Source organism: Sander lucioperca, chromosome 7 (genome assembly GCF_008315115.2).
Source record: "Sander lucioperca isolate FBNREF2018 chromosome 7, SLUC_FBN_1.2, whole genome shotgun sequence".
In the NCBI taxonomy this organism is placed as follows: Eukaryota; Metazoa; Chordata; class Actinopteri; order Perciformes; family Percidae; genus Sander; species Sander lucioperca.
The window spans coordinates 20,891,285-20,916,284 of record NC_050179.1 but is presented as its reverse complement, the minus strand read 5'-3'; the positions used below and the strand labels follow the sequence as shown (position 1 = coordinate 20,916,284).

General features: G+C 45.0%; 3 protein-coding genes across 9 annotated transcripts in view; all 3 read right to left on the bottom strand.

Annotated features, from left to right (window-relative positions):
* The window catches only part of rbl2 (retinoblastoma-like 2 (p130)), a 28,695-nt gene extending 21,537 nt beyond the window's left edge, over nucleotides 1-7,158 (bottom strand). For 2 of the 5 annotated variants that reach the window (XM_036003477.1, XM_036003476.1), the window contains exons 1-4: nucleotides 6,350-7,158; nucleotides 2,181-2,311; nucleotides 1,596-1,796; nucleotides 1,009-1,073 (exon numbers count right to left, since the gene is read on the bottom strand). In XM_036003477.1, the coding sequence (XP_035859370.1) occupies nucleotides 1,009-1,073; nucleotides 1,596-1,796; nucleotides 2,181-2,311; nucleotides 6,350-6,487 (535 nt within the window). In that variant the 5' untranslated portion in view covers nucleotides 6,488-7,158. Of the gene's footprint in view, nucleotides 1-226; nucleotides 255-294; nucleotides 300-1,008; nucleotides 1,074-1,595; nucleotides 1,797-2,180; nucleotides 2,312-6,349 lie in introns of those variants that run through there. The other 3 variants (XM_036003475.1, XM_036003479.1, XM_036003478.1) reach the window with 3 other exon arrangements.
* Nucleotides 7,159-10,513: 3,355 nt separating this feature from the next.
* Nucleotides 10,514-25,000, bottom strand: part of LOC116055791 (protein ALP1-like) — a 23,235-nt gene continuing 8,748 nt past the window's right edge. The window contains exons 1-6 of one of the 2 annotated variants that reach the window (XR_004897921.1): nucleotides 16,401-16,822; nucleotides 15,917-16,129; nucleotides 15,140-15,372; nucleotides 14,250-14,367; nucleotides 11,491-11,988; nucleotides 10,514-11,449 (exon numbers count right to left, since the gene is read on the bottom strand). Coding sequence is in view for 1 of the 2 variants with exons in the window: in XM_036003490.1 (XP_035859383.1) it covers nucleotides 11,510-11,533; nucleotides 11,566-11,988 (447 nt within the window). In the remaining variant the exon portion in view is untranslated. Of the gene's footprint in view, nucleotides 11,450-11,490; nucleotides 11,989-14,249; nucleotides 14,368-15,139; nucleotides 15,373-15,916; nucleotides 16,130-16,400; nucleotides 16,823-25,000 lie in introns of those variants that run through there. The other variant, XM_036003490.1, reaches the window with a different exon arrangement.
* LOC116055810 (cystatin-A1-like) overlaps nucleotides 24,950-25,000 on the bottom strand; it is a 30,779-nt gene continuing 30,728 nt past the window's right edge. For both annotated transcript variants that reach the window (XM_036003512.1, XM_031307855.2), the window contains exon 3: nucleotides 24,950-25,000. This exon is cut by the window's right edge and continues 137 nt beyond it. The gene's annotated coding sequence lies outside the window, so the exon portion shown is untranslated.

Sequence of the window (25,000 nt, the reverse complement as noted above, 5' to 3'; positions counted from 1 at the left end):
GTTCTTACACTTCTTCTCTGCAGTGAAAATGTTGCTGAATTAAGTGTCTGTAAGTATCATCAGGAAAATGTAGTTAAAGTATTTTAGGCTTCAGGAGCTCTGTGGGTGTAACCAGAGAGGTTACCTTTAGCATGGACGAATAAAACCAGAGAGGTTACCTTTAGCGTGGACGAATAAAACCAGAGAGGTTACCTTTAGCGTGCTTGAATAAAACCAGAGAGGATACCTTTAGCGTGGACGAATAAAACCAGAGAGGATACCTTTAGCGTGGACGAATAAAACCAGAGAGGTTACCTTTAGCGTGGACGAATAAAACCAGAGAGGATACCTTTAGCGTGCTTGAATAAAACCAGAGAGGATACCTTTAGCGTGGACGAATAAAACCAGAGAGGATACCTTTAGCGTGGACGAATAAAACCAGAGAGGATACCTTTAGCATGGACGAATAAAACCAGAGAGGTTACCTTTAGCGTGGACGAATAAAACCAGAGAGGTTACCTTTAGCGTGGACGAATAAAACCAGAGAGGATACCTTTAGCGTGGACGAATAAAACCAGAGAGGATACCTTTAGCGTGGACGAATAAAACCAGAGAGGATACCTTTAGCATGGACGAATAAAACCAGAGAGGTTACCTTTAGCGTGGACGAATAAAACCAGAGAGGTTACCTTTAGCATGGACGAATAAAACCAGAGAGGTTACCTTTAGCGTGGACGAATAAAACCAGAGAGGTTACCTTTAGCGTGGACGAATAAAACCAGAGAGGATACCTTTAGCATGGACGAATAAAACCAGAGAGGATACCTTTAGCGTGCTTGAATAAAACCAGAGAGGATACCTTTAGCGTGGACGAATAAAACCAGAGAGGATACCTTTAGCGTGGACGAATAAAACCAGAGAGGATACCTTTAGCATGGACGAATAAAACCAGAGAGGTTACCTTTAGCGTGGACGAATAAAACCAGAGAGGATACCTTTAGCATGGACGAATAAAACCAGAGAGGATACCTTTAGCGTGGACGAATAAAACCCAGCAGAAGTTGAAGACCTCGGTCACGGTGCAGGGATGGCGTCTGGAGAAAGAAGAACAGAGTGGAATACAATCAGATCTGATGAGTCTCTGTGTGTGTGTGTGTGTGTCTGTGTGTGTGTGTGTGTGTGTGTGTGTGTGTGTCTGTCTGTTTTGCTGTCTCTGTGTGTGTGTGTGTATCTGTGTGTGTGTCTCTGTGTGTCTCCAGAGTAGTGAACCGTCCCACCTCTGTGTGTGTGTGTGTGTGTGTGTGTGTGTGTTGTGTCTGTGTGTGTGTGTGTGTGTGTGTGTGTGTCTGTGTGTGTGTGTCTCTGTGTGTGTGTGTGTGTGTGTGTTTGTGTGTCTCCAGAGTAGTGAACCGTCCCACCTCTGTGTGTGTGTGTGTGTGTGTCTCTGTGTCTGTCTGTGTGTGTGTGTGTGTGTGTGTCTCTGTGTCTGTCTGTGTGTGTGTGTGTGTGTCTCTGTGTGTGTCTCCAGAGTAGTGAACCGTCCCACCTCTGTGTGTCTCTGTGTGTGTGTGTGTGTGTGTGTGTGTGTGTGTGTGTCTGTGTGTGTGTCTCCCCACCTCTGTTTGCGGCTGCGGTGTGCCCGCGGCGGCTCCTCTGACGGCGGCCTGAAGATGGCTCTGAAGATGGGGACGTACTTCTTAAAGATGACGGCTGACACGGTGAAGTTCCTCTCCAGCTTGTCGGTGCTCTGCCGGAACGCCGGAGGCAGGTTGGCCATGTCCTGCCACTTCTTCATCTTGTTGAAAAACTCAATCAGGCTGAGGAAACACGGGACGGTTACACCGAGAACACCGGCAGACGTTTCTATATCTGAGGCTGCAAACACACCACTACCATTACAACAAAAGTTGAAAACAAAAACTAAAAAAGTGTGTGTGTGTGTGTGTGTGTGTGTGTGTGTCTGTGTCTGTCTGTGTCTGTCTCTGTGTGTGTGTGTGTGTGTGTGTGTGTGTGTGTGTGTGTGTGTGTGTGAGTGTGAGTGTGTGTGTGAGTGTGTGTGTCTGTGTCTGTGTCTGTGTGTGTGTGTCTCTGTGTGTGTGTGTGTGTGTGTGTGTGTGTGTGTGTGTGTGTGTGTGTGTGTGTGTGTGTGTGTGTGTGAGTGTGTCTCTGAGTCACAGACAGGTGCATTATGGGTGCATTACCTCATCTCGGAGCAGCGTAGGATCCTGGTGAGGGAGACGTAGTTCCCATCGGCGGTGCCTTTCCCCACCGTCGGCACCGAGGACCTGCAGGCCACGTACAGAGCACAGGCCAGCCAATGGCGCTCGCTGCCCTGCAACATGAGAGTGTGTGTGTGTGTGTGTGTGTGTGGGGGGGGGGGTCGAAGAGAGATGAGTCAGAGTGTGAGGAAGAGAGAGAAGAGAAGTGTGTTACACGGAGAGGCAGGTGAAGTTAGTTTTAGTTTCACAAAAACTTCAAGCTAACTACCTGTAAAGACTTACAAAGAATAAGTTTAGGGCATTTCCTCTCTAACTCTCTAACTCTAACTGGGACGTTTGGGACCGATTGGTGGGATTGCTGTGGACAAAAGTACCAGAGACGGAAACCCGAGTTATAGACTCGGACTCGGGTCACACACACTGACTTCAGATTTAACTCGGACTCGAAAACTCGTGAACAATCCTGAGCAGCTTTTTCAGCAGCAGACTGCTGCACCCTCAGTGCTGCCGCAGCTCCTTCATCCCAGCAGCAGTCACACTCTTTAGTGCAGGGGTCACCAACCTTTTAGAAACTGAGAGCTGCTTCATGGGTACTGAGTCATATGAAGGGCTACCAGTTTGATGCACTCTTCTGAAATAACTGATTTGCTCAGTTTACCTTTAGTTATATATGATTATTAATGATTAATGATACTCATCTATGTGAAGACACTGATCACGTTAATGATTTCTCACAATAATTATCAACAATGACTTAACAAGGTGGGAAACAGATAATGTCAATATTCAATTTTCATTTTTAGAACAGGCCTGAGGGCTCCTCATGTGGTCCTTGGGGGCTACCTGGTGCCCACGGGCACCGTGTTGGTGACCCCTGATTTAATGCAACATCATAATGTAGCACTGCTAGCTAATACAACATCATGATGTAGCACTGCTAGCTAATACAACATCATAATGTAGCACTGCTAGCTAATACAACATCATAATGTAGCACTGCTAGCTAATACAACATCATAATGTAGCACTGCTGGCTAATACAACATCATAATGTAGCACTGCTGGCTAATACAACATCATAATGTAGCACTGCTGGCTAATGGCATCACATGACACAAGCTTTAACAATATTTTCCGTAAATTGTTATATTATTTACTTGAAATTGTTGAAAGACCACACATTACTCGTTTATGAACACTAATTTCACAACATTAATAATAATACATTATAAATAAATCAATATTACATGACCACTATCACTCCCCTCCCCAATCTGTCAGAGTTGAGTTGGTCCACAGGTACACACACATGTATCATTTGGGGGATGGGGGGGGGGTTAACAATAATCAAAAGTGGCCAGTATTAAAGGAACACGCCGACTTATTGGGACTTCAGCTTATTCACCGTATCCCCCAGAGTTAGATAAGTCCATACATACCCTTCTCATCTCTGTGTGTGTTGTAACGCTGTCTGACGGTTCCAGCGGCATCAGGCCAGCACAGAACCTGCAGGTGAATGGTTCCAGTAATCCTACTGCTCCCAATACGTGACTTAATAACGCCAACATGTACCTGCAGGTTCTGTGCTAAGCTAAGCTACCGGTGGAGCCGTCAGACAGCGTTACAGCACGCACAGAGATGAGAAGGGTATGTATGGACTTATCTAACTCTGGGGGTTACGGTGAATAAGCTGAAGTCCTAATAAGTCGGCGTGTTCCTTTAACCCCCCCAAAAATGTTATCATAATGATGAATGTAAAATATTAACTGTTATAAAAAATGATAAGTGGTTGGCTTTCCTGATTCAATGGAATTGACAAGCAAAGAAAAACATTTTTCACACAAACCCCCCCACCTCTGGGTGAGACTTGGTTGTGCCCAACCCTTCTCCGTGTTTTCCAGGCACCCAGCACGGCTGGTGCTCTTCGTGAGTTTGTTCAGTAAGCAGAGAAGTGTAAGAGACCGGTCCACAGTCTGCCCTTCTTCTCCTACAACTCATATTTCTTTCAGAGGACTTTGTGCAATAAATCCATATTCTTAGATCTAATATTGGTAGTCTTTTGTCCATATCTTATTCATTTTCGGTCCTATTATTGTCGTTAGCTGTGATGCTAAAGCAGTTTTAGCTTTCCCTTGATGCTTTTGAAAGTTTTTGACCAATCAGAGGAGTTGTTTTCAGGGCCCGTGAAATAAAGTCAGAAAAATACATATTTGACCGACCCACAATGCTGCAATATATATAGTACTGATTTTGGCTTTTTGAATTGATAGACATTTTGAATTGAGACATTTGAGTATAGTGCTCACTGCTCATATGCTCTACAAGTATGTAGTTGGATAAGTTAGTAAATTACATTTGAGAAATCCCCTTGATTATGTCTGATATTCCAGGAGGACAGCACGAGTAAGGGCCCTGACCCACCAACCAGACGGCCGACCGTCAGCAGTAAAGTCAGTCGGACTGATCAGTCGGGTCCCCGAGGTCCAGAAAGTTCCTCAGAACACACTGAGGAGACGCTGACTTGAGCGTACGCTCTGCACATGCATGAAACGTAATACGTCTCCATAGCAGCAGGCGGCGCTGCTCTGTACTGTTTCCATTAACAGTCTGATTATTTCCCAGAAAATGAAAACCAGCAGCTGATTGGACGAACGCGTCACGTGGGTCTGGTTTCTCCAGAAATTCACAGCCAGACTGTCATGGCGGCTCGTTCAGAATACGATCTCATATTGGACTAAAATAGTTCACCGAAACGTGTTTCTGAAAACATTTGAAGAGAGAAATAGGCCGTGCAGTTGCTGAATCTGTCTTCATTTCAGATCAACAAAGGTCAGTTTAAAAGATTTTACTCAGATTTTGAGAGACTCATCCGCTCCCCATTTCCTGGTGAGTCCCGACTGTCCTGTCTCTGACTGTCCTGTCTCTGACTGTCCTGTCTCCGACTGCCCTGTCTCCGACTGTCCTGTCTCCGACTGTCCTGTCTCCGACTGCCCTGTCTCCGACTGCCCTGTCTCCGACTGTCCTGTCTCCGACTGTCCTGTCTCCGACTGCCCTGTCTCCGACTGCCCTGTCTCCGACTGTCCTGTCTCCGACTGCCCTGTCTCTGACTGAACATGTCAGGTCGGCCCAAATGAAGGCCGACAGCTCCTCCAACGGACGACGGCACGAACACACCGAACAGACTCGAGTCACCGACCTCGCCAGACGGCCGATTATGGGGCTGGTGTGTCTCCTCTCTAAAGGGGGTAGTGGGTGAGGGGGTGGTGGGGGGCTTTGAGGAATAGTGCCCAGGGGCACCACGTTGTCTTAATACAGGCCTGTGTAGCACAGGAATTTCCCCAGCGTGGGATTAATGAAGTCTATCTCATCTTAATCTTTAGGAAAGGTCTGATGAGCTGAATGTTATTCCCCTCCCCGTGTAACCTCCAACCCTCCGTAACACCTAACGTATCTGCCGACAGAGAGGAGCGGCTGCATCCTTCACAAAGAGCTTTGGCTCTGAAAACTAAAACCGAGGCCCAGCCAAAAGTAGAGCTAAATGCTAAATGCTAAATACGTGGAGTCAGGATGAAGGACTCTGGCTCGACCAGCGCCTTGAGACGGCTGAGATCGGTTTAAAGAAATACAAACTGTCTGTTCTCTGGGTCAAAACGTCAGGAGAAACAAAAAGACAAAAAACTGAAATTAGGATGGAACAACTGTCAGGTTTTTATTTAACCTTCCTCTGACCCAAGGAAAAACGGTTTAAATTTTGACCCAGAAAAACAAAAAGTTACATTACACACACACACACACACACACACACACATACACACACATACACACAGATACACAGATATACACACACAGATACACAGATATACACACACACACAGACACACACATACACATATACACATATACACACAGATACACAGATATACACACACACAGACACATATACACACACAGATACACAGATATACACACACACACACGCGCGCACACACACACACACACACACACACACACACACACACACACGCCTAGGTTAGGGCCCCGGATGTTTACACCGTCTGGCTCCGCCCCTGTAACGTTACGGTGAACACGGAGCGGCAGAAACAACACAAACAGATATAATAAAGATATAAAAGATGAATGTGAATGTTTACCTCTAAAGTGAAGTTCCTGCGGGTGTTTTCGTAGGTCTTCCAGGCCTCGTTTCCCGCCTCTTCGTCCATGTTTAAAGCCCGACACAGATCCTCAAACCCGGCTCGAGCTCTCTGCAGAAACTCCTCCTCGTCGCTCATTTCTTCACTTTGTGGCTTTCTGAACAAATTCAACGGTTAAAATATGGACTTATATCAAAGAGAGCAACACCGATAATAACCACAGACGGTGTTCACGCAGCTGTTTGCCTAAATATCACCGTAACGGCGTTATTACGGTGCTGTGAGGTAAACGGATCCGTGCTGTGGCCATTTAAATGTCCTCTGACAGCTACAACGCAACGGACGTACAGGAGTCGCGAGACACAAGGTGAAACGTCATTTCTGTACGTACCTTTACGTAGAGAATACCAACAGCAGCGTAGCTTGCCTCCGCCCACTAAACGTGCGTAGATGAGCATAGATGGGTGGGTCGACCTGTCAATCAAAATAGAACAATACTACAACTTCCGGTTGCTTGTTTTCAGAGACACGGCAGTTTGTTGTCACGACGTCCTGTCCGAAAAAGAGTTAACTCGTCTTTAAATCGTGTTTTTTAAAACCTACGATGATTAAAACCTGTTTGATACAGCTATGTACTGCTTTAACGTTTAGAATTTAGTCTTCGGCTCTGTTAATACTATTGATTTCCGTCGAAATATGACGTTTTTCTGTTGTTTTAGTTTTCATAGCAGAGACACGGCAGTTCGGTTGTCACGACGACCGAACGAAAAAAAAGGGTTAAACGTCTTTAAATTGTGATTTTTTTTTTAAACGTACGATTGTTTAAACGTCTTTGATACAGCTTCATGATCATTTTAAGTTGTGTATTCAGTCTTCGGCTCTGATAACAAATACTCATTTCTGTCGAAAAACTTCAAAAAGTGTCCAAAATTTTGAAAGCTTTAGAAAAACACCTCGCGCTTAAAGTGTCAAAAATGTCAAATGAAATGTAAAAGCTTCTTCAGAAATTGTCAAACGCATCATTTCCCTCATGAACCAGTTATTTGTTTGTATATGTCATGTTATATTTGTTTGTTTATTCACCTTTCACCAAGAAAAACTACATTAATGCAACTTATTGTGGCAATAAAACCTTTTCTGATTCTGATTTAAAAAAGGTTTAATATAAAAGGTGTAAACATTGTGTGCAGCAGATATTAACATGTGACCACAAATAATCTTATTCAACAGAAACCAACGTACATTTCTGCATTAAATCTGCATGATGTAACACAGGAGGAAGTACTGAGACCTTTTACTTCAGAAATGGATAATATATTACTACCTGTTTTTACACGACTCAAGTGTGTATCTGTGTGTGTGTATATTTCTGTGTGTATCTGCGTGTGTGTCTGTCTGTGTGCATCTGTGTGTGTGTATTTCTGTGTGTATCTGTGTGTGTTTTTCTGTGTGTATCTCTGTGTGTGTGTGTGTGTGTGTGTGACCCCAAACACTGGAAATGTAATAACATTATGTATTATGTGTCACCTCATCGTGTTTATTTATCTTGATTGTTATATTTTACTATTTGATTTAATATTTCTGTCTGTGATTTAATCTGTCTAAGAGAGCCTCTAAACTGTTTGTTGTTGAAAACAATGACAAAGATCTATTCTATATATATATATATATGTTTACCTCATCCTGTCTATATTTCACTGTCTTTACTGTATCTCTGCTGTACGCCACTCTGCCAGTTATGTTATTATATTCTACTTTATTCCTAAAGTTGAACTTGTGCGCGTTATGTTTGATGTGTAGGATTCTCATTGAGTGGTTTTGTGTCAGACGTGTTGGAGCAGCTCCGCTCTGATAGGACGACAGAGAACCTGGAACAAGAGCTCACTGTGACAATTATACTCCGCTAGAAGTTAACCTCGGCAGGCGCTCACATTACACGCTGAACACCGTTCAATGGTAACGGGTTTTCACACTGACTTCCAGAAAGGAGATTTTTTTCATTTGCCCAAAGTGGCCCCAACAAACAAATCAGAAAAAAAGTGTTGAAAATAAATAAATAAAAAGTCAAACTTAAAAATAAAAAGACGCTTAAAGCTTAAAATGTCGGGAAAAAAAAGGTAAAAAGGGTCGAGCAGTAACTCAGTTCCTGATTGGCTAACGGCACATTATCATGACATCATTCAACAAACATTTTCTAACGATGACGTCATTTATGAGACGATGAAGATGAACGATGACGCGGCGTTTTACGTTCCCCGCGCCAGCGTTGAATCCTGACTCGGGAAAAGTCCAACATCAACAACTCTTCACGAGTACACAAGTTTTATCACAAAATATACTAAAAGTAGTTTTTATATCAGTGTTCAACTACAGAAGATGATTATTTACAAAACTAACCCACTATCAACAGATGAGGAGCTCTGGGACATAGAGAGAATCAATCACATGATTGGATTTATATTATCGATGCTTTCAACTGTTAGCAGCAGTTTATTAACCTGACTCCAGATGGATTGCTTCTCATTTGCTCGGCGTATCCATCTGGGAACTTTCTGTTGGAGAACTTTTGGGAAGGGGCGAAAATCCTGGTTAGCTGATTGGATAAACCATCTGTCTGTCACCACCTATGTTGGTGATGGACGGGCCAAATCAACCAATCAGATCAACGAAGCGTATGAAAATACAACCACAAGCCAGGCTGCAAAATTACGAATCCCACTATGGCCACGCCAAGACCCGCCCTACAAAGCAGCTCGATTGGTTGGGGTTAGGCATTTGACTAGAGCTTAGATCGGCCCAAAAAATCAAGCCCAAACCTGCCCGAGCACGTTGTGTCCGAGCCCGGCCCGGCCCGACACATTAACTGTAATTATGAGCCCGAGCCCGATTTAAACCCGACAATTTTTTAATACGTGGGCCGTTATAACTGACGTTCTCAACTACAATTCAGAGTTGTTTGAACTACAGAAATCTGTTTAGAATAATACAACAAGGACGAAGCTGTAAACTGCTGTTAGTTCAGAATGGAACGGATCACAAATGGATCTGAATGAAGAAACGTAAAAAAAAGAAACAATGATGAACAACATATTGTTGTCACTGCCCACGACTTGTTTAAACTGCTTCCATACCTCCGACTTTCCTCCACACTCGCTCAAAGTTAATTCTCCTGTTTTTCTTTTGTTCTTTACATCTTCCAGCTCCCGGTGTGATGCGTGTGAGAGGAGGAGACTCCGCGCATGAAGTGCTGCATTTAGTAACTGCAGCCTAACTTTTGTACACATTTGTTACTTTTATATAACCTATATATATATTTATAATATTTCTGATTATGGCATAGCTTTCTCCCCACCCAAATAGGATAATAAGGTAATGGATAAAAAAAAAAAAAAAAAAATTCCTTGATCAAGGGTCCGGCCCAGGCGCGGTCCGGCCCGGGCCTGGGCCGGACCGAGGATGTGGCGGAAAATAACGGCCCGAGCCCGACCCGAGGTCCGGTCGGGCTCGGGCCGAGAATCTAAACTCTACATTTGACCTCGAGTGGTTAAGGTTAGGTTTGGGTTAAAACGCAATTTTAGGGGATTGGTCAGGGGATAGGACCTGTCCATGTAAGCATGGACGCCTGGCCAATAGTAGTGTGTGAATGCTATTGAAGGGCGGGTCTTGGCGTGGCCATAGTAGGATTCGTAATATCACAGCCAGGCTACCCCTGCTGCTGCAGGCAAAGTATAGCTCGTTAGCTCAGCCAGCAAGCAGCATGTCGGTAAAGGATATTTGCCGTTTGTGTAACGAGAATTTAGGAATAAAAGGCACCACTTCAGGTTCCTGGTCCATATTCCAAAAGAAGGGTCCAAGAGAAAAAAGCATTAGCGAGCAGCTAACAGAATTAGGGCTACCGCTGTCTGAAAATACTGGTTAGCTGATTGGATAAACCATCTGTCTATCGTCACCTAAATCCGCTTCAAAACCAACGCTGATTGGTCGGTTGTTTGGCGAACGGCTCCAGATTGTCTCTGTCTCAAGATGCCAGACTGATCTGGGAGGGGAAACTGGAGCTCGCCAGATCAGATCAGGACGGGCTCACCAGGCTGGTGGTTTCATCTCTTCATGTTAACATCTTAACATCAGGGATTATTAATCAGCATGTTAATAAAGTTATTCTCTCAGTCTTCACTCAGGGCTCTCTGTCCTGTTATTAATCAGCATGTTAATAAAGTTATTCTCTCAGTCTTCACTCAGGGCTCTCTGTCCTGTTATTAATCAGCATGTTAATAAAGTTATTCTCTCAGTCTTCACTCAGGGCTCTCTGTCCTGTTATTAATCAGCATGTTAATAAAGTTATTCAGCCTGCTGTTGGGACAGTTAGAAGGCTGTCTGTCCTTTTCCTCTTTTGTCAATAAAAACATTAAAATCCCGCAGGAATTAATAAAGTCTGTTAGACTCAGTACTGCAGTATAGTCAGCATGTACTCAGTACTGCAGTATAGTCAGCATGTTGAGTATCAGTACTGCAGTATAGTATCAGTACTGCAGTATAGTCAGCATGTTGAGTATTAGTACTGCAGTATAGTCAGCATGTTGTGTATCAGTACTGCAGTATAGTATCAGTACTGCAGTATAGTCAGCATGTTGAGTATTAGTACTGCAGTATAGTCAGCATGTACTCAGTACTGCAGTATAGTATCAGTACTGCAGTATAGTCAGCATGTTGAGTATTAGTACTGCAGTATAGTCAGCATGTTGTGTATCAGTACTGCAGTATAGTATCAGTACTGCAGTATAGTCAGCATGTTGAGTATTAGTACTGCAGTATAGTCAGCATGTACTCAGTACTGCAGTATAGTATCAGTACTGCAGTATAGTCAGCATGCTGAGTATTAGTACTGCAGTATAGTCAGCATGTACTCAGTACTGCAGTATAGTATCAGTACTGCAGTATAGTCAGCATGTTGAGTATTAGTACTGCAGTATAGTCAGCATGTACTCAGTACTGCAGTATAGTATCAGTACTGCAGTATAGTCAGCATGCTGAGTATTAGTACTGCAGTATAGTCAGCATGTACTCAGTACTGCAGTATAGTATCAGTACTGCAGTATAGTCAGCATGTTGAGTATTAGTACTGCAGTATAGTCAGCTTGTACTCAGTACTGCAGTATAGTATCAGTACTGCAGTATAGTCAGCATGTTGAGTATTAGTACTGCAGTATAGTCAGCATGTTGTAAGCGACCGTGTCTCTGATGACCTCGGCGGTGCAGTATGTGTCTTCGGCGTACGTTTCGGCGTCCGGCTGTCTCACGCCGTTTGCCGGAGGACAGATTTCGGCGTTCCACTCGGGGAGGAAGGCGTCTCCGCGGCTCTCGCAGATGTTGTGCAGCACGCAGCATGCCGCCACCACGCGCGGCATCGCGGAGACGTCGATGTCGCTCTTCTTCAGCAGGCAGCGCCAGCGTCCTCGGAGACGCGTGAAGGCGGCGTGGACCACGGAGCGGGCCGACGCCAGGCTGGAGGAGAAACGACGGCGCTCGGCGGACAGCTGCTGCTCCGGGCGGTAGCTCTTCATCAGCCACGGCTTCAGAGGGAAGGACGCGTCGCCGATCAGGTGCACGGGGATCTCCACGCCGTCACACACGATGGATTTCTGGAAGAGAAAGTTTACATTCAGAGGATCACACACAAACACACTGACATCACATCAGGGGAAAACACAAATAACAAATAAAACACACAAACTTAAAAAATTAAAGGTGCACTTCCACACGTATTTCATGACTTTGTGGTGATGTCTGAAGTTCTACCATGGACTCTGTAACCTTGGTTACCTTGTTTCAAGCCATTCTAGCGTGGTTAGAAAGCCTGCACTACTAGCTACTAGCTACTACTAGCTCTACACACTCTATACCAACGACTGTGTTACCTCTGCACCCAACCACCATATCATCAAATTCTCCGATGATACTGCACTGGTAGCTCTGATGAAGGAGGGGGAGGGGGCTGACCTCTATGTGGAAACAGTGAATAATCTGGCAAAGTGGTGTGATTTAAATGCCCTCATCCTCAATACACAGAAGACTGAGGAGATTATCTTTGGCACCTCTCATGACTGCCACATTACACCAATAACCATTCACAATCAAACCATAAAACAAAATTCATCCTTCAAATAGCTTGGAGTGCACGTGGACAGTGACCTTTCCTGGACCTATCATGTATACTATATCTGCAGCAAAGTACAGCAGAGAATCTACTTTTTAAGGAGACTTAGGTCATTCGGAGCGAGCAGCGAAATCCTGTTTCTTTTCTTTGTGTCAACAATCCATAGCATCCTGCAGTATGGAGGCGCAGGGTGGTTTGGGGGCCTCTCAGTTCATCTGAAGGCCAGGATTCTACGGCTCCTGAGGATTTGTTCCAAATTGGTGGGACGTTCAGTGGAGAACGCGTCACTGAAAGCCACGTACTGCACACCGTCAGACTGGCTGACAAAATCTCCCAGGACTCTTCCCATGTGTTGCATGGGGAGTATCAACTCCTGCCCTCCGGGAGACGCTATAGGGTCCCAGACTGAGTACCAACTCCTGCCCTCTGGGAGGCGCTATAGGGTCCCAGACTGAGTACCAACTCCTGCCCTCTGGGAGACGCTATAGGGTCCCAGACTGAGTACCAACTCCTGCCCTCTGGGAGGCGCTATAGAGTCCCAGACTGAGTATCAACTCCTGCCCTCTGGGAGGCGCTATAGAGTCCCAGACTGAGTACCAACTCCTGCCCTCTGGGAGGCGCTATAGGGTCCCAGACTGAGTACCAACTCCTGCCCTCCGGGAGACGCTATAGGGTCCCAGACTGAGTACCAACTCCTGCCGTCTGGGAGGCGCTATAGGGTCCCAGACTGAGTACCAACTCCTGCCCTCTGGGAGGCGCTATAGGGTCCCAGACTGAGTACCAACTCCTGCCCTCTGGGAGGCGCTATAGGGTCCCAGACTGAGTACCAACTCCTGCCCTCTGGGAGGCGCTATAGGGTCCCAGACTGCAGAAAGAACAAATACAAACAAACAGTCATTTGTTCCTCTGTCAATATCTTTGCTGAATCATCACAGGAGGGCAAAGAAGTGATAGTTCCCCCCAATTTTTACTTTTATGTATTTTACTTTTATCTATATATTTATGAATATTTAAGGGACAGACCCCCCCCTCATATTAATTAAGTATCTATTTATGTTTTATTGATGCATCTATGTTCTTAGCTCTTGTTTTTAGGTTGTGTTGTGATTGTTGGAGCTTGTATTGCAAGACAAATTTCCGTGTACACGGACAATAAAGTGCTATCTATCTATCTATCTATCTATCTATCTATTTATTAATATTCAACGAGCTGCTTGACTCTGATTGGCTAACAGCTAGCCAATGAGAGCCTGGCAATAATTGGCCTGATTTCTCCTCTTATTTCTGTTGAGTGGCTAGAGCTGACAGAGGAGGTAGCAGTTCATTTTCACATTCACGACATAACACAAACACATATGGACATAACTTATTTCAAAAAATACAAGGAAAAACGGTTTTGTGTGGCACGGCATCTTTAAAAGAAAGTGTCAAAAAGCTTTTAAAAAACTGTAAAACGTGCCATAATAGCTTCAGAAGTGCCCAAAAAGTGTTGAAAAACTGTACAAAGGGTGTAGGACTCACCTGTCAGAGGAACAGGTATAAAGGGTGAAGGACTCACCTGTCAGAGGAACAGGTATAAAGGGTGTAGGACTCACCTGTCAGGGGGAACAGGTATAAAGGGTGAAGGACTCACCTGTCAGGGGAACAGGTATAAAGGGTGTAGGACTCACCTGTCAGGGGGAACAGGTATAAAGGGTGTAGGACTCACCTGTCAGGGGGAACAGGTATAAAGGGTGTAGGACTCACCTGTCGAGGGAACAGGTAACCGTCCGGCCGGTCCTCTGCCTTCAGGTACAGGTCTGAGCTGGACAGCACCGCGGCGCTGCTGGTCCCGCCGGGCCAGCCAGCGTACACGTCCGTGAAACTGTTAGGGAACAAAAACACACCTTCACCTGATGTCGGCGCCTAAAATCACCTGCAGGTATTATATATATCTCTGAGAGGAGAGCAGCGAGTTAGTTATTTCAGAAGGGACATTCTAAAACGCTTAACGTGAAAAAGCTTAACATGGCTTAAGGTTGGAAAACAACGATCAATCATCACCAAATATCTCATGGCCATATCTTGTCATGAACACTTAAGCCTGTCAAAAAAACTAAACCGAAATGCAACGATTCTAGAAGTTATCTCACGTTAACGTGTTCTTCATTGGCGCCTATGGTGAGGAAAAGGCTTAACGTGGTTTAATGTACCTAAACAATGATTAATGATTACCAAAATGTTACCAAAAGTCCAGTTATTATGGGTGTTATCTGACATTAAGGGTTTCTGCTTTAAGTTTTCTCCTTACATAGACTCTAATGAAGCACAAACCCTTAATGTCAGATAACAACTATAATAATGGGACTTTGGGTTCGATGTTTGGCAGTTTTCAGTGGTTATGAGGAGCAATATGAGAGAGAGATTTGGTGATGATTGATCATTGTTTAGGTACATTAAACCACGTTAAGCTTTTTCACGTGTTCGTGTTTTATGTCCCATTTCAGAAGGTTTTAAAATTTGTAAAAAGAACACACATTTAAATCATGAAAGCATTGTTCATGCTCCAGATTTAGATTTGAAGGTGGAGCTCTCATTGTGATCTAAATCTATCTCTAAATAATGGCCAGATGTTACCAGATGTTACCAGATGTTACCAGATGTTGTGGTCGACCACGGCCTGCAGCACCACTGAGTGCCAGCCCCGCCGGTTGACGTAGTGGTCCGGGTTGTCTCTGGGGGGGGCGATGGGGATGTGAGTGCTGCCGATGGCACCGGCGCACTGCGGGTAGCAGCGGTCCCTGAAGGCCGCCATGGTGGCGTCCAGCCGCCGGCCGCTCGGCAGAGACACCACGCGGCGGTACAGCCGCTCCACGATGGCCGAGGTCACCTGATACACGATGACACGGGAGGGATGGGACAGGAGAAGAGGTACACATGGGGGTAAACTACACTGGGTGTGTGTGTGTCTGTGTGTGTGTGTGTGTGTGCGTGAGTGTGTGAGTGTGTGTGTGAGTGTGTGTGTGTGTGTGTGTGTGTGTGTGTGTGTGTGTGTGTGTGTGTGTGTGTGTGTGTGTGTGTGTGCGTGAGTGTGTGTGTCTGTGTGTGTGTGTGTGTGTGTGTGTGTGTGTGTGTGTGTGTGTGTGTGTGTGAGTGTGTGTGTGAGTGTGTGTGTGTGTGTGAGAGTGTGTGTGTGTGTGTGTGTGTGTGTGTGTGTGTGAGTGTGTGTGTGTGAGTGTGTGTGAGTGTGTGTGTGTGTGTCAGTCCAATATGACCATCAGTTGAAATAAACCTTGTGTTGTAAGAAAACTTGTTGTATTTGTTATGAATCTATTTTGATGTGTTTGTAACTTTTAGTAATTTGATGTTTAAAAATATCAAAATTAATATCTATACCCCAACAATCACATTCTGTCGACACGGTGCAGCCCTACCTGCCTGACGATGACACACACCGTGGCGATGCCCACTCCGAACAGGCCGGCGATGGAGCGGTACTCCCCGGACCGGGCCAGCCACCACAGCGTGATGGCCAGGCGGCGCCGCGGCTCGATCGGGGCGCGGTAGTTGGTCCGCCGGCGTTTGATAGCCGGGCCGATCCGATCCAGCAGGTAGTCAAAGGTCAGCCGGGACACGCGGAACTGGGCCTGTTATAGAACTGGGTCTGTTAACGTTATAGAACTGGGTCTGTTAACAAGTCAGTTATAGAACTGGGCCTGTTATAGAACTGGGTCTGTTATAGAACTGGGTCTGTTATAGAACTGGGTCTGTTATAGAACTGGAGCTATCTCAGGACTCTTTACAGAGAGAGGAGGTCAGAACACACTGTCATTCAGACAGACAGGCAGGCAGAGAGACAGAAATATGCCTCCTAATGTTTATAAAAGTGGATATAATAATATATAATAATGTAAAGACCTTCCACTCGTCCTGGTCGAAGGTCTGGGCCTGGGCCCAGAAGTTGTGGCCGGGGGTCCGGTTCCGGACCCAGACGTGTCTGCTGCTGCTGGCCGAGATGAGGCTGAGGATGGCGGTGACGGAGGACAGCAGGAACGCCCTCCTCCTCCGGAGATACTGCCTCCTCCTCCGGTCCCGCTGCAGCATCTCCCGGGCCCTGCCCCGCCTCAACACGGCCGCCTGCAGCCGCCACAGCTCCGACATCCCGGTACCGGACACCGGGGGCACCGGGGACACCGGGGGCCCGGTCAGGCTGACCACGGAGCAGAGCAGAGCGGCTGTTAAGGAGGAATCCTCCATGTTGAACTGGCGGTAAACAAACTTAACGTCGCCTCTTTATGACGAATTTATGACGTTGAATTCTCTTGTGTGTATCTATTAAATATTTATTTTTAATTAATTAAATGTAATCCTCTGCGAGATGTATGCTTATGATTGTAAGTTCTTTAATGCTTAATTAAAAAAAAGTAAAACCTTTACTTCGCCGTCTTCAATTTTTCTTTTTTTTTTTTTTAACTTTATTGAAAAAACAATTAGCACCTTTTTGTGTTCAGGACCATAGATATACATAATAAAGGCTAGATGTCTTAGGACGAGACATCTAGCCTTTATTATGTATATGTATGTTCAGGACAACAGCCCATAGACAGTATATAAGGACAACAACCGGACATTTCTATGGATGTTGGTGCTCTGCTTTGTGTTGCAGCTCCTCCCTGTGTGTCCATGGAGTACTGCAGTTATTAACACATTTCTACACAACAATACAAGTTGTTATCATGTTTATAAAGTTATCAGCTGTTTCTCATATTCTAACAGATACATATTAGGTTTTTAACAAACAGAAAGAAGATCAAAGCTGAAGCTGAATAGAATCAAGTCTTCACTTTAGTTTCTCAGCTGACTTTAAACACATTATGTCTACAGCAGCTTCATAATTTATCTTGTATATGATGCTTCTACAAAATTATTAAAGTAAACACAGGAATCTAATACTGACTATCTGGGTTTTTTGTTTTTGAGTTTATGACAGTTAAATGTGACCCTGCTAGTTTTATATTTACATGTCTGAACACAAGTGAACCTGTGGATCTTTCCTCTCCCAAATCTCTGCTGAAGCAACGTTATCTCCAGAGCTCATCTTCTGCAGCTTTCCTCGACCCCGTTCGCCGGGCTGGCACCCACCACTGCAGCAGAGCCTGGCCTCCATCCTGCCTCTGAAGGCCCCTTTTTTGGGCTGATGAAAGCTCACACCACCATCTCCCCAGAACCAGGTCCATGCTTGCTTCACTGACCGTGCGTACCTGTGTGCCGCCTAGGTGGCCGCTGGACAGAACAACATCGCTCTGCTGTCTCCGCCATTGGCCTTTGGCTCTCCCCCGGAGTTATATCTACATCTGGCTGTACAGATCACAACTCCCAGCCAATAGCAGACGTGTGCTCTTGGACGGTCCCATTGCCCCTGGTGGGTTGTTTGGACCGCACCTTGGACAGCCACGAGCTGTAGGTAGTGGAAGGGATGCGGAAACACACCTCCTGGAGAGCCCTCGCCCACAACAGCTGCACCAAGATGTCAGCTCGAGGGGACTGCGCCCCGCAGGCTGCAGCTGCGCCTCCCCAAGCCCCGGCTCCGGGTCCACCGGACCGATGGCGCGGCCATAAGGCCCTGTGGGCAACACCCACCTGGTCCAATTCACTTGCTGACTCGCATACAGCGGTGGCGGTGGGGGTGGCAGTGACGGGGCGCCGGGAACGCTTGTCTCACTCCAGCTGACAGTTGGAAACATAACAGCACTTTTAAGGGCCACATAGTTTCTCCAAAAGCTGTTTCCTTTCAGTCAGCCCGCTTTTGTCCCTTCTGAGGTTTTTTTGCGGCCACTGAGACACGCGTTCCCCTCACACACAAAGACAGGCTCGCCACCACGCCCACAGTCACACTGTGTCAGAATTAACAGGAACAAACACCCACTCAAGTGTGTGATGATAGCCTACTCAGTTATTCTCCACCTCACAGTTGATTACGCGGACTGGTGGGAGTCATGAGTCAGCGTGGCGCAGTGTGGAAAAGCTTGTTAGCCATGAACGCATGGATGTCAAAGCTAATCACAAATGGCTATACGCTCCAGTTTGCCAGCCCTCCACCTCGTTTTACCGCCGTGTTGGAAACGACCATGTCATTTCAAGTGGAGATAGCTGATCTGACATCAGAGCTGGTGGAGCTGCTGGCAAAGGATGCTACTTCCCGCGTCCCTCCAAGGGAGGAAAACAACGGTTTTCTACTCCCGTTATTTTTCTCACTCTGAAAAAGACGGGCGGGATGAGACCCACTTTGGACCTGTCTCAATTCAACCGGTGCATTATGAAGTGCCCATTCCACATGCTGACTACCAAACGCAGCTGGAATGTGTGCGCTCTCGCTGCTGTAGAAGATTCCAACACTGGGACGTAACGGTCTGCAGCTGCCGTTGTCGGAAGACAACACAGACCATTCACTTGAAACTCGCCAACTTCGTGGTGCATTTTAAGTTATTGTAAAATACCCTTTTCCCATCTGGTGCTTGTTCTTGTCGTTTACCAGCAATTTACTGGTGAAATAAGTCATTGTTATAAGTTATTGTCATTACATTATTAATCAATCATTTCATTTTGACCATATGGCCTTAGCAATAAACAAGCCGTTCTTTAATGTCGCCGACTGTCGTTTTGCGCTCCTTTTTTTAATATTTTATATTATCTACATTATAAATATATATATTTCGGTTCAGGCACCGTTCAGGCATCGGCACCGTTTTAAAAGTATCGTTTTAGCACCGGTATCGGAAAAACCCCAAAACGATACCCAACCCTAGAGAGGATGGGAGCGTGGCTACTTTGCAGCCAAATCCTTCATTCATGCCGAAAGTCAAAACAAACTATTTTCGGCCGAGTATTTCTTACCTTGAAGATTTGTTCTTTCTGCCTCATAACAGAGAAGTGGAGTAAACGTCTCACTGAGTCTGCCCAGTGTGTGCGTTATCTCAGTAGGCCTATGTTTTACGCATGGCAGAGCAGCTGTTCTTTTCACTATAAAACACTCATGCGGCTCTTTCGAAACAGCGGCTGTCTTACCGGCTGTGTGAGGTTACCACCCATGCTTTTAGTGTAAAGGGAGTGGCATCCAGGCACATTCCACGAGAGCGTTATCAGCACCCACGGTCCTGCTCAGAGGAATGACAGTGGCTGACATCTGCGCAACGGCGTCTTGGGCATCTCTGTGCCTTTTTCATCCGCTTTCATTGTGCGATGTGTCCCCATGATTCACTCGGTCTTATCCGCACTTAACGGCATGTGATGTGCTATTAGATCTGGTATGCCATGTCTCCATCCTCCAGCAACAGAGTGCCGTGAGGAATGTGCTCTTGCATTAATTAATGAGGATTTTAATCCTAGTAATGGAGCACCTTCAGAATCCATGTGGCAGGGCCTCACAACGTTAAACAGACCGGTCATGGAGATAGCCTATCAGGTTTTTAAGTAAACAATAGAGGGTGATGATGGCACAGTGGATATGACACATTCCTTTGGTGTGGGAGATCCAGGTTCAATTCCCACTGTGAAGCATCAACCAATGTGTCCCTGAGCAAGACACCCATAGTTGCTCCAGAGGCGTGCAACCAGCAGCTAAATGTAATGTAATGTAACAATATAATTTAGTTACATTAAAAAAACCTGTACATTGTGAGAAGGAAGAGGAGCTAGTCTATGCCAGTGATTCTTAACCAAACTTGGGCCGCCAGCGCCCCCTAGAGGGCTGCAAAAAACTTTCAGTTTTGCACCTGTGGGCCGCAAGAGCCGCGGGACTGCGTGCAGCTTTCGACCATGTGGTGGCGGTAATGCATCACTCAGTTGTTTAGCCAATACACAGAGAAGAAGACTGTCTACTTCGCAGCAAAAATGGAGAAGTTTTTAAAAAGAAAAAATGAAGACGAACGTCCTGCCGACACCCCCACCCAAAAGACAAAGTTTTTGCGGAAATACAATCTTGACTTCATTAAATACGGTTTCGTAAATGGAGGAACAGAGGCAGTGCCAAAAGCCCAGCGTGTGGAGTGTGGGCTAATGCTGTCCAACGAAGCCCTCAAGCCCTCAAAACTACAGCGGCATCTAGAGACCAAGCACCCGATGCTCGTGGGAAAGCCGGTGGAATATTTTAAGAGGAAGGAAAGCGGGCTGCAGATGCAGAAAAGGTCTGTCGTGTCACTGACAAGCAACACTAAATATGCACTGAAAGCCAGCTACCTCGTAGCCAGACGTGTGGCACAGAGTAAGAAAGCATTCACCATAGCGGAGGAGTTGGTTCTGCCTGCCGCTGCTGATATGTGCCGTGAGCTAATCGGAGAGGCCGCTGCAAAAAAGCTGCTGACCATCCCACTCTCAAACGACACGGTGAGTCACCGTATCGCGGACGTGGCCTCAGACATACAGCATCAACTTACAGAAAGAATAAAAAGTAGCCCTATTTTTCTTTGCAATTAGACGAGTCCACGGATGTCACGAATGCTGCACTGCTGCTGGTTTTTGTTTGCTATCGCTGGGACAGTAGTTTGCACGAAGACGTACTGTTTGTGGAGAGCTACCAACACGAACTACGGCTCAGGAATGTTTCCGCTGCCTGGATAACTACTTCACTGAGAACGGCCTGGACTGGCAGAACTGTGTCGGGGTGTGCAGTGATGGTACAGCATCAATGACTGGCAGGCATCATGGTGTCATTAGACAGATACTTGATTGTGCACCAGAAGCTAAATGGACACACTGTTTTCTCCACTGTGAAAGCCTTGCAGCAAAAAAGATGCCACCAGATCTCCACCAGGTGATGGATGTAAGTGTGAAAACCATAAACTTTATTAAAAACAATGCTGTTTTGCTAAGCTTTGTGAGGACATAGAAGCAGATCATGTCCAGCTGCTATATCACAGTGAAGTGAGATGGCTCTCAAGAGGACTGGTCCTCAATCGTTTGTTTGAACTGAGGAATGAGGTGTTCTCTTTTCTCACGGAGAAAAAATCTCATCTTGCACATTACTATGCTGACACAATGTTCACAGCCAAACTTGCCTACCTCTGTGACATTTTTTCACTACTGAACCAACTGAACATCTCACTTCAAGGAAGAAACAGCAACATATTTTGTGTTGCAGACAAAGTTGAAGCTTTCAAGAGGAAACTTGCTTTGTGGACCAAGAGGGCCCAGGAAAAGAGGATGGACATGTTTCCACTTTTGTCTGACATTTTGGAAAACTCCCCTCAGGTGAAGATCAGTGACTCAGTCTCCCAGCACCTCTCACAACTGGCAGAGAAATTTGGTGACTACTTTCCTGAGGATCCCAGAGAGGGAAACATGTGGATTTTGGACCCATTTTCAGTGGATTCCACTGCAAATGATGTTGCTTTGCCCTCACACCTGGAATCCCAGCTTCTGGAAGTTTCCACTGACAGCACTTTAAAGCTGCAGTGGGGCAAACTGGACCTGGGCTCCTTCTGAATTGCTGTCTCAAAGGAGTACCCATGTCTTGCACTGAGGGCTGTGAAACTCCTTCTCCCATTCACAACTACGTACCTGTGTGAATCAGGATTCTCCATTGTGGCCACAACTAAGACCAAAGGCCGAAACAGACTCAGAGCAACACTGGAGGCTACTCTGGGAGTGAGCCTTTCTCCCATTCCACCCAGACTGGATCTGATTACGTCTCAGAGGCAGGCCCAGTGTCTCATTAAGAGGTGAAGATAAAAAGGGAGTTGTATTATTGTTGTTAATTGTTGTTATTAATTGTGTCATTGTTCATTTGTCACAGATATAAGGATTAAATTATAGGTTTTAATAAATGCTGCTGCAAGATGCAACTTAACCCTCGTGTTGTCTTCCATCAAGCGCGCCGTAAAGCTCAAGACATAACTCATCACCCAATTCTGTTCCACCTTCCATCCAACTTATTCCCACTAGTTTTACACTTTTGTTTGGAATTCATGCTCAATGAACCTCATTTTTATGAAATTAGATCAAATTTTTGAGTGCAAGAAGCAGTAAGTTATGAATTATTTTGACTAATTAAAATCAGAAGAAGGTTTGTTGATGGATTATCACTTCAACAGATTTAGTCAGGATACGGTTTTGTACCAACTGTATTGAATCTTTACTACTTCTCAGCATTTTATAGACTGTCTATTCATATATATTGCGTTATAACTGATTCAACACCACTAACTAGATCATAATCCGCACTAACTGTTCTTGTTTTCTTTTGTTTGGCTCTAGACTACATCTCAGCAGTGTTATAGACTGCCTATTTATGTATATTGGGTTATTACCATATCTCTTTCGCATATCCATTGACTTACTCACTTTACCTCACTTTGCGCCGGCTATGTAACGCCTACTTAATCTTCACTTTATTTAGTCTTTTGTATTCTGTACTCCTGTATTGAATGTGTAACTGTATGTTGTCCTGCACGCCTACGCTTTTCTTGGCCAGGTCGCCGTTGCAAATGAGAACCTGTTCTCAACGGCCCACCTGGTTAAATAAAGGTTAAATAAAATAAATGTAAAAAACATTTTATTATTTTTAATGGCAACAAATAATAACATATGTTGTCTGGAAGAAAATGGATTCTATAAAATGAAATAAAGCACCTCAAATTCATTCATATAAGAACGTATATGTATGGAATCATTCATGTTATTTTTGGGCATTTAGGTAAAAGAATGGGGGGGTTTGGGGTACTGTTATGGTTGTGTATGTTTCTGTTTCCTGTTTTATTTTGGTAGTCTGGTTTCCTGTCTTGTTTCACTTCCTGTCTTTTGGTTTTCCTGTGATTGTCTGTCTTTCACCTGTTCCCCAGCCCTTGTGGCACCTACCTCTTGTTGCCCTGTGTATTTAGTCTTTGTATTGCCCTTGTCTTGTGTCAGCTGTTGAATATAACGTAAGAAAACTGTTTTGCACTCCTCTTTTGTCGGCCAGGTGCGTAGGATGTGATCAGAAATAGCAGATCAAAAAGTTGAGAGAAAAGTCCCGCACACTGACCATTACGCAAGCAATAATTTATTTAGAAAAATACAACGTTTCGGTCTCAGACCTTCATCAGGTAAATACTTTTTTATTTACCTGATGAAGGTCTGAGACCAAACGTTGTATTTTTCTAAATAAATTATTTCTTGCGTAATGGTCAGTGTGCGGGACGTTTCTCTCAAGGTGTTGAATATAAAAAGTTAAAACCATGCTTCTGTTTATGTACTTTTGGTTTTATTTAGCCTGCAGCTACATCTAATCAAATAACAATACTGATTAGCATTCGACTGGCTCACCCAAACCTAGCTTCTAAAGAATTAATTAGATCATGTCTGTCATTTAGCATAAAGGTAGAAAGCTCCTTGTCCCCACACACGGAGACCTATTGTTTCTGCTTTTTGGGGAGCCGCTCCCTGCTGGGCCAGACTTGATTAGAACAAAGGAAATGCATATCTCTGTAAACGTGAATAGAATCGGCACTACCATGATAAACAACCTTTGTCTGTGACCTGGAGTAAACCTGAAATTCAGAGGTGCGTCCTTATCCTGAGAGACTTTTTATTCAAGAAAACACCCACAATTCCACAGGAATATAATGCAGAAACAGAGGTGATTTTGGGACTGCAGTCTGTGACCCTCACAAGGGGAAGCATGTCTTGCAGTCCACTGCTGGCAGTGTTTCATGTTCTATGTTAGATTGTTTTCATCGTGGTGTTTATTAAACCTTTTGCTTAACTTTCAACTGGACCAAGCCTCTCCTTCCTCCTCAGAAGTCAAACGATCACGTCGTTTTAGAATTTCTCTACACAGGTCATTGTATTGTATTCTGTGAGAGTGTAGTCTACCCCGTTGGTCTCGGTGTTCCTTGTATTTTTTGTGATTCCTGTTTTGGGGATTCTGCCTGTTCCTGTTTATGTATTTTGCCTGCTATCTTCAGGACTCTTTTGTTGTATGGATTATTGTTTATTAAATCCTCAAGCTCACCACTGCTTGCTGTCTCTGCACTTGGATCCTACTTTCTCTGAAACTGTTACATATAGAAGTTTTGACCCGAAGACAACATGAGGGTTAAGAAAACTCCCAGTGTCAGGAAAATCAATTCTAGTAAACAATCAATGAGTCACAGACGCTGTAGGATAGTGGCAGAATATTAAAGGTGGCAGGGCGCCACACGGATTTCATCTGAAGTTCTACCATGGACCTTGGTTACCTTGTTTCAAGCCATTCTAGCGTGGTATAGAAAGCCTGCAGGAAGACTTTAACCAGTTAACAACTAGCCAATGAGAGCATGGCTATTAGCATCCTTTACCCAGCGCAACTGGGTGAGCTCATGAATAACATAACACAAACACATATGGACCTAACATGTTTCACAAAATAAATGGATAAACGGTTTTGTGTGGCAGGGCACCTTTAATACATTCAGAATCAATGATAAATCATTTCAGAATAAAGAAGCAGAAGATTTTAACAAGAGACTGCAGCCTTTAAGTATTTTACTGGTGAGACTGGTTCT